We start from the raw sequence: 9,747 nt of genomic DNA on the forward strand, positions 1-9,747 counted from the left end.
TATCACTGTCAGTGTTCAATATGAGTTGGTCTCTCACCATTTCATCCTGTAATGCCCCGAATTTGCATGAGCTAGCCAAGCCCCGTAGGTCCGCGACGTACTGCGTTATTGACTCGCCAGTACGTTGATGTCTCCGTCGGAACACAACTCGACGGAGGAGTGCAGTCTGTGGAGTGGCGAAATGTCCCTTTAGGAGCGCCACCACCGACGTATATGTGTCACTGTCTAATGTGCCGAGCGTTTCACACACACGCTGTCCCTCCACGCCTAAACAGTGCTGTAGTAATGCACGTTTTCTCACCGCGGACAAGTCCAAACCGGTAGCCAGGATATACGTCTCGAACGAGGAAATCCAACGCGCCCACGGGACGGGCGGCTCACCGGGCAGCGGTAGGAAGGGTGGAGGGGGTGGGATAGATAATTCAGCCATCTCTCGTCGCCAATGTTATGTTGGAAGAATCAGACAACACGTAGTTTCAGCATGTCGGTGTTTACTGAACTCAAGACACATGCATTCTAACGTACACCAGAACATCAACGTCAACGTCACGTATGGCCATATGCCGTAACGTGAAACTCAACAGAATAACACGACACTGTCGCAATAGTTAGAACACTAGTTAAAGTGCTGGCACTCGCTAGAGTACCAGACGTAACATCTAGATCAGTGGTTCCCAAACTGTGGTGCGTGCCCTCTTGGGAGTGCGTGACATGAAAAGGCTAATGGCTGTGCTATGGTGTTATTTTACTAATAAATATAACTAATATACAGTATTTCAAATGGGGATTTTCACTGTGTAAATCATAAAATTTACTAAACTTTTAAATAAAAAATGTATGTTTTAATAATAATAATTAAAAAAAAATATGTATCCAAAATGCACTTTACTTCCTGTCAAAATGCCATAGGCGCGCGACTGGGACTGGTGCGCTATTATTGTGGCAGCGTATTATGCTCATGTGTTTCCCTACACTTCATGCGTTCTTGGAGGGAAACAAAGTTGTCATGGGTGAACCTGTAAAAAGCCTAATAACAGAACACCTCAACCAACTCGCTGAGCAGCTACGGACATATTTCCCACCTATGGATGCATCTCAGACGTGGATTCAACCCATTTTCTTGTTTTTTGGCCAATCTGGTTCTGAGTCTATGCATGTAATTCTCATTTTGTTCTTTCGTGTGGTGAAGTATTTTATTTTGTTTGTCATACTTTGGTATGTGTTCTTATTGGATTAAACCTGATGCCTTTAGTGCGCCTATGAATAGACTGTTGTCTTTTTTATGTTGGGCATTGGGGGGTGCGTCAGCTAGGTCGGGAGGTGACGGGGGGTGCATGGCCAAAAAAGTTTGGGAACCGCTGCTCTAGATAAAGAAGTACATACATGTTTGTTGTCAATAACTCGTAAAAACTGTCACAACAGGGCAAGGGCCATCAAACACAGACAGGAGAATCATGAAGCAGTGGGCGGGTTCTTCTCTCAGATTGGCGACTTGTATGTTGTCCATCACTTGTGGGGTGAGTATGTGTTTCTAAAATCAGGTTCTGTGTGAAACTGTGGAGTATAGGGAGGTGTAGTCTGACGTCACTGGTTGTTCCACCCATATAGGGATTTATCATTGGGAAAATGGTTTATCGGCTATTGTAACAATTCTGCCGCATGGAAATTGAAAAGCTTTACATTCGTGCACAAAATGAGTTCCCTTCTATCACTAACATTATTGTTTAAACATTTTTGGTTGAAATAAAATGTCGCGATTATTTTTTATGATTAATTGCGAATATTTTCATGTTGAGCTATAGATTGTGGATGAATAAGCACAGAAAGGTACACCATGCCAATGTTAATGCTTTATTTGTTTTAAACGAGGTGATTTAGAAATGGGCAATGGGGAAATACATTGCGTTGGACAGAGGGTGGAACACGAAAAACGGCAATGACGTAACCACTACACCTCCCTATACTGTATACAGGTGCATCTCAATAAATTTGAATATCGAGGAAAAGTTTATTCATTTAAGTCATTCAATTCAAAAAGTGAAAATTAGATATTATATAGATTCATTACACACTGAGTGAAATATTTCAAGCCTTTATTTCTTTAAATCTAGATTATGGCTTACAGCTAACTTCAGTATCTGAGAACATTTTAATATTACATAAGACCAATGAAGAAAAATATATATATATATTACAGACATTTCGGCCTACTGAAAAGTATGCACTCAATACTTGGTCGGGCTCCTTTTGCATGAATCAATGCGGCGTGGCATGGAGGCAACCAATATATTTCCTCAATATTCAAATGTATTGAGATGCACCTGTATAAACACCTGTGCAGTTGGGCTCTACCCATTTGGTTTGGCCCCATAACCCTCCACACCTGGCGATGACTGTTGAGTTGCCTGTGTGTTGTAGCCCTGACCTCCCTTTGGGCAACTCTGCCTCCAATCTGTTGGTAAATGGCTGCATTTATATAGTGCTTGTATCCAAAGCGCTTTACAATTTGTTCCCAACCCATTCATTCACACATTCACACACTGACGGCAGAGGCAACCATGCAAGGTGCCAACCTGCTCATCGGGAGCAGTTAGGGGTTAAGTGTCTTGCTCAAGGACACTTCGACACACTGCCCGGGAGGAGTGGGAATCGAACCGGGAACCTCCGGATTACCAGACAACTGCTCTACCTCCTGAGCCACTGTTGCCCCTGTTTGTCTTGTTCCAAACAGGGAAGAGAGAAACACTTGAAAGATTGTTTTCCCTTTTATTTACAAAAATAGAAAGAATAAATAAATAAATCTACAGTGACACCACGCATACCACACACTCTCCTCGATCCCCCCTTCAATAATGGGGTATTCCACAGAAATTTACTTTTAGGTTCTAATTCTAAGAAATTAAACAGAAAAAAACGATTTTTCTTATCTTGTGAGTTTTGAGTTATGAGAGTGTGTAACATGCAATCATATAACATTATAGAATTCCACTGACTGAGATGGTTGAAAGAAAATGTTGTGCATAGTCACGCTCCTGTACCTAATTCCCCAAATCTTAGTAAAGTGTCTATCTTTGCAGAATTACAACCTAAAAGTCAATTTAGGTGGAATACCCCTTTAAGTCACAGGGTTGTCACCGCTTGGTATCAATTACTTTGCATACTCAACTTAATGATTTATTAGATAAACTGTCATGGAGTTATGGCCAAGACGGTGACCGAAGAGCTGTGATTCATGAACACTGTTTGTGGGGAGTCTGGGGCCTCTAGCCCATTGAAATCGGGAAACACATTTTGTGTGTATATGCAGGCTATATAATGCATTCTTAGCAGACATTTTAGGTCTAAACGGGCTAGTTAGGTCTGAGGTTAGGAGTCTCCTTGGCCTGCTTCATATACAGACTGTAGTTAGGTCTGACGTTAGGAGTCTCCTTGGCCTGCTTCATATACAGACTGTAGTTAGGTCTGACATTAGGAGTCTCCTTGACCTGCTTCATATACAGACTGTAGTTAGGTCTGACGTTAGGAGTCTCCTTGGCCTGCTTCATCTACAGACTGTAGTTAGGTCTGACGTTAGGAGTCTCCTTGGCCTGCTTCATCTACAGACTGTAGTTAGGTCTGACGTTAGGAGTCTCCTTGGCCTACTTCATATACAGACTAGTTAGGTCTGACGTTAGGAGTCTCCTTGGCCTGCTTCATCTACAGACTGTAGTTAGGTCTGACGTTAGGAGTCTCTTTGGCCTACTTCATATACAGACTGTAGTTAGGTCTGACGTTAGGAGTCTCCTTGGCCTGCTTCATCTACAGACTGTAGTTAGGTCTGACGTTAGGAGTCTCTTTGGCCTGCTTCATATACAGACTGTAGTTAGGTCTGACGTTAGGAGTCTCCTTGGCCTACTTCATATACAGACTGTAGTTAGGTCTGACGTTAGGAGTCTCCTTGGCCTACTTCATATACAGACTGTAGTTAGGTCTGACGTTAGGAGTCTCCTTGGCCTGCTTCATATACAGACTAGTTAGGTCTGACGTTAGGAGTCTCCTTGGCCTGCTTCATCTACAGACTGTAGTTAGGTCTGACGTTAGGAGTCTCCTTGGCCTGCTTCATATACAGACTGTAGTTAGGTCTGACGTTAGGAGTCTCCTTGGCCTGCTTCATATACAGACTGTAGTTAGGTCTGACGTTAAGAGTCTCCTTGGCCTACTTCATATACAGACTGTAGTTAGGTCTGACGTTAGGAGTCTCCTTGGCCTGCTTCATATACAGACTAGTTAGGTCTGACGTTAGGAGCCTCCTTGGCCTACTTCATATACAGACTGTACTTAGGTCTAGGTCTAGTTAGGTCTGACTTCATATATAGAAACATGCAGCGCGGGACATCCTGTACTTCTCTCCTCACTAATGCTCTCCATGGGGTTCATTAATGACGGGACTAAATGAAATGTTTGTGCAGTGAAGTCGTACATTATCCCCAGGACGTGACTGATGGCTTCTCCTTACAGCCTACAAAGACCTCCAGTCCAGGGAAGAGACCAGGAACTCAGCCTGGCTGAAGGAAGGATGGGATTCCAGTGTCTATTACACAGGTAGGAACACACAGACACACCAGTGCTTTCTCGTCTATTTCTTCCAGATTAGATTAGATTAGATTAGATTAGATTCAAATGTATTGTCATCATACAGCACAAGCACAGTACAACGAAAATAAGTTTGTCATCCAACCAGAGTGCAAATGTAACAGTAAAGTGCAATAGTAATATACAACGTACAGGGCCCAGTAGTTCAAAACTTTTAATCCCTATTTGACCGGATCAGATTTGGATTTTGGGTAAACAGGATTAGGATCACTTTGATATCCGATCAGATCAGAAAATCAAATCCAAGCTTTAATCTTCTGGATCAAATCTTCACAACATGTAGTTAAAACTGACAACACAGGATTGGGATCAGTTTGGGCTTTCCTCAGTCTCCTCGGGCAAAAGGGGCACTGGTGAGCCTTCTTGACCAGTGCTGAGGTGTTGAGTGTCCAAGAGAGGTCCTCAGAGATGTGCACTCCCAGGAATTTGAAACTCGAGACACGCTCAACCTCCGTCCCGTTGATATGGACAAGGGTGTGTGCGCCGGCTCTAGTCTTCCTGAAGTCCACAACGAGCTCCTTGGTTTTCTTGGTGTTGAGGGCCTGTGCTCCTGTTCTCACGGTTAGGCAAATTGGTGACTGTCCAGTCAGGGTCAGAGGCCAGATTTGAGGTTAGCCAGGACCAGCCTCTCGAAGCACTTTATGATGATGGAGGTGAGTGCACCAGGGAGGAAGTCATTGAGGCTTGTGGCAGAAGAGTGTTTCGGCACTGGCACGATGGAGGCGGTTTTAAAGCACGCTGGGACAACTGCCTGGGCTAGTGACAGGTTGAAGATGTCAGTTGAGACCTTGGTCAGCTGCTCAGCGCAGTTCCTGAGCACACGGCCGGGGATGCCATCAGGGCCAGCCTTACATGCATTAGTCCTGCTCAGTGTGGTACACATGTCGGTGGGGGAGAGAGTGAGGGGTCGGAGGTCAGCAGGGAGAGCAGCCTTGGTGGGCGGCTCCTGGTTGTCCCTGTCCAAGTGGACACAGATGTTATTGAGTTCATCAGAGAGGGAGGAGTCAGTGTTTGGGTTGGTAATCCGTGAACCTGGATGTCCATGTCCATCCTTAGCTTGTAGCTCTGCTTTGCTCGCTTGATTCCCCTGTTCAGGTTAGCCCCGGCTGAACAGTAGGCCTGTGTGTCACCAGATCTAAAAGTAGTGCCTTTAGCAGTATACAAACCTCTCTGTTCATCCACGGCTTCTGATTGGGGAATGTAGTGATCTTGTTGGGGAGCTGAAGATTGCAGATAACGTTGTCAGATATCGTCCAAAGGATATTGTCGGCTGTACGATATGAAAGCAAGACTGTTCTGGGTGAGCAGACTTAAAACGAGTAGGTATATTACTGTTCTGGGTGAGCAGACTTAAAACGAGTAGGTATATTACTGTTCTGGGTGAGCAGACTTAAAACGAGTAGGTATATTACTGTTCTGGGTGAGCAGACTTAAAACGAGTAGGTATATTACTGTTCTGGGTGAGCAGACTTAAAACGAGTAGGTATATTACTGTTCTGGGTGAGCAGACTTAAAACGAGTAGGTATATTACTGTTCTGGGTGAGCAGACTTAAAACGAGTAGGTATATTACTGTTCTGGGTGAGCAGACTTAAAACAAATAGGTATATTACTGTTCTGGGTGAGCAGACTTAAAACAAATAGGTATATTACCGCTAATTTGCAAAAACTGAGATGCCGAGCCTCGCATTGTGCACGCGCAATGAGGAGTGAGGAGCACAAGATCACAAGGAGCACAAGATCACATTATGTAATTTCAATCTTTATTCAATCTTGAGGGTCAGTGAGAGCAAGCTCTCATTTACAGGCATATTAAAATGGTAAAAACACAAAAGATTCCAAGCTCAGTCTGCACTCTTGGGACCTTAAAGGAACACTTTTTGTGAAATTGGCTTATTTCAACCCTTGAGTTAGACAAGCAGATACATACCCTTTTCTTCTCTGTGCATGCATTAGGCTTAGGGAACAGCCACACTGTTAGCCTAGCTTAGCGTCATTCACTGCAAGTAAGTGTGCCAGTGTAGCCTAGTTCCCAACAGTCACTCCAAATACAACTCCAAAACGTTCCTGTAAACATGTTGTGACCTGTGTATTTACCACGTGGAGAAAATAAAATTATAATAAAATAATTAACATTTTCGTTTTCTAAGCAGATATAATTATACTCTGAACATTTTTTTTGCCGAACCACTGCTGCCTGGGCGCAGTGATTTCATCAACTCAAAAGCCCTGTTGTTTTTTGAAAAACAGGGCTTTTGAGGTGATTAAATTGTGTTCCTTTAACTCATTGACCGCCACGCTGTTTTCCCATCTCTACTCAATGGCGCCAGCGTTATTGATAATTTCCGCGATGTTTGCGGACCCATCGTGTGTTCTGTATTATAGCTATGGAAACAATAGTATGGCTCATTTGACAGGCATTGTTTATAGTCTAACACTGACTAACCAGTTCATTTCTACATACTTTAGTTTGTGCGCTATTCCATGCTAAACATCACCCCTTTCCTTTCTAGTTCAAGTTTCAAGTTTCAAGTTTCTTTATTAGTTGTCATACAGAAATACAGGATACTTTTGTATGAAATGCTTCTTTCTGTTTCGCTCCTGAGAGTGTGCTAGGTAAAAAGATAATTATAAAAAGTATAATAAGTATAAAATAGAAAGTCACGTACTTAAACAAGTGTAAACAAGACAACAAATTTCAATATACATATGTACAATATACAATGCAGAGTAGTTACAGTACAATATAAATGGGATGAGGTAGCTTGTGGTGCAATATACAATGCAGGTTACAATACAGTATAAATGGGATGAGGTAAATGGGATGAGGTAGCTTGTGGTGCCACCTTGTGGCAGGTAAGGTGCAAGGCATGGCTATGTTCAATGAGTTGCCAATAATATATAAATATAAAGTGTGTTAGTGTCTAAAGTGTGTAAAGTGGGTGCTACAGTGAGCTGTCCATTTAAAGTGAGTGTGTACGTGTGTGTGCTGTGAGTGTGTTTGATGGTTTGTTACATAGTGTTAATTGTCATTGAGCATCCTGATGGCCTGGGGATAGAAGCTCTTTCTGAGTCTCTCTGTGCTTGCCATGAGACTCCGGTATCGCTTGCCTGACCGCAGCAGTTCAAAGAGGCAGTTGTTTGGGTGGCTAGATCGCGAGATATGATGTGTTATGTGCATATGCCCAAATCGTTCGGGTTGCTTGCCTGAAACTCCAAATATTTCCAAATCAAAGGTATATACCATAATATGTTTATTCAAAAATCATCAAGGAAGGGGGTCATTTTACCTCGAAATTGCGATCATTACCAAAAGCATGTTTTAGGTTCGGTAAAATACGACACTGTGATCGCTACAAAAGCATGTTTTTGGGTAAAAAAAAATACCAGCAGGTTACCTAAAATAGACCTTACCTTAGTCAGAAGGTACTCCAAAATGAATAAATCCCAGACGTCCCATCGCGATCACAATTACTCGTGTATATTGGGCATGGCTATCATATGGGAAACAATAGGTTTGAGGCATCAAATCTCAGACCGATTGCTATGTCCTGATTCACTTTGAGGGGGAAGCAGCCGGAGGTACCTCAGTACTGAAAGACAACTGATATCCCCAGTTCAAAAGGTAGGCGATACTGCCACATGGCGGGATTCGATCATCATTGCAATTTTAACGTAGGCAGCGGTGCCAGGGAGACACAGGCAGCTCAGAGCGAGTGTTTAGAATGTGGATCAAAGGGAAAATATCAAAGGATCTAAAAACGAGAAAACTAGTTTTTGGCGCTGAACGGTTGGCGACGAAACAGACAGGGTCCATAGTTCCAATCTAGCAACATTGTGATATAAGGTGGTAATTTCTTGGCAATGGCCTTAATGATACACAGAAAAACGATTTATTTTGCTTCTCTGCCAGAGAAGACACACCCACTTTATCATACAGGATGCAGTGGTGAATGCATATCACCAGGAATATATTTAAGTGCAGAATAATAGACCAACATTATGTAGGGTTGTGTGGAGGAATCTGACCCATCATAAACCTATCTTGATCACTTACACTACAGTATGTTCCATTGTTGGAAGCAGAATGAAGTAATAAGAAGATTGTTGATAATAATCATGTCTGAGGCCCTGAGAGAGCTGGTTTGCTGTGTAGAATGTAGATAACCCAGGTTGAAGTTCACATCAGCTAAGTTTCACAACAAATCTGTAACCGTGATCTTGTCTAGTGGTCATTTGAAGCACAAATCACCAATTACAGTACATGTTTGTAATGAAAACAAAATAATTGTAATGGTAGAATTGCAAAACTGCTATGACATTATTGCCAGAAATTGATTTGAGTGACCTATCACAAACCCCACTGTCTTTTCTTGATCCTCCAATCACTACTGTGGCTTCTGTCTGTGTTTGAGATACTGTAGGTCAATTACACACTTTGACATATCTGTATACATTGTGGCTTGATCGAATATTGGGTCACATTTACGTCCAACACACTTATCTCTCTGATCATTTCTAACTATAATCTTTTTTAGAGAAACTATTTCTCTATCAAGTAAGCCATTAAATATCAAGTGTTTACAAACTGTTTTTTGAGAAAATCACTTTCAAAGTTGAACAGGAATTCAGCCATTGTGAAGTGTTATATTCTACACCATAAATATTATGAAGGCCCACTCATGGTCCATGTCAGGAGTGTAAAATGATGACTGGACACCGAGCAACTCCACTGCAGCACTTAGGGGTTAAGTGCCATATTGTAAAAATGTAATGTTTGATGATGAACTAACGTGTTTTTATCTGTCCCTCCTCAGTGCCTCTCATCAGAAGCATGGAGTCTCGGATCATGGTACCCAGCAAGAGTTCACCACTGCAGTGAGATGCTGGCTAGAACATTACAGTCAACCTGTTTCACGTCAAGGACCCCCACATTGATACACATTAGGACCCCCACATTGATACACATTAGGACCCCCACATTGATACACATTAGGACCCACACATTGATACACATTAGGACCCCCACATTGATACACATTAGGACCCCCACATTGATACACATTAGGACCCACACATTGATACACATTAGGACCCACACATTGATACACATTAA

At 42.6% G+C, this 9,747-nt stretch overlaps 1 protein-coding gene across 1 annotated transcript in view; it reads left to right on the top strand.

Annotated features, from left to right (window-relative positions):
* Window positions 1-9,513, top strand: part of nipsnap1 (nipsnap homolog 1 (C. elegans)) — a gene marked incomplete at both ends in the record, with an annotated part of 40,148 nt that extends 30,635 nt beyond the window's left edge. The window contains 3 exons of the mRNA XM_084308097.1: window positions 1,423-1,517; window positions 4,498-4,581; window positions 9,449-9,513. Of these exons, the coding sequence (XP_084164223.1) occupies window positions 1,423-1,517; window positions 4,498-4,581; window positions 9,449-9,513 (244 nt within the window). The remainder of the gene's footprint in view (window positions 1-1,422; window positions 1,518-4,497; window positions 4,582-9,448) is intronic.
* Window positions 9,514-9,747: the final 234 nt, after the last annotated feature.

The sequence above is a fragment of the Notolepis coatsorum genome (genome assembly GCF_963971535.1).
Source record: "Notolepis coatsorum genome assembly, chromosome: 2".
Lineage (NCBI taxonomy): Eukaryota > Metazoa > Chordata > Actinopteri > Aulopiformes > Paralepididae > Notolepis > Notolepis coatsorum.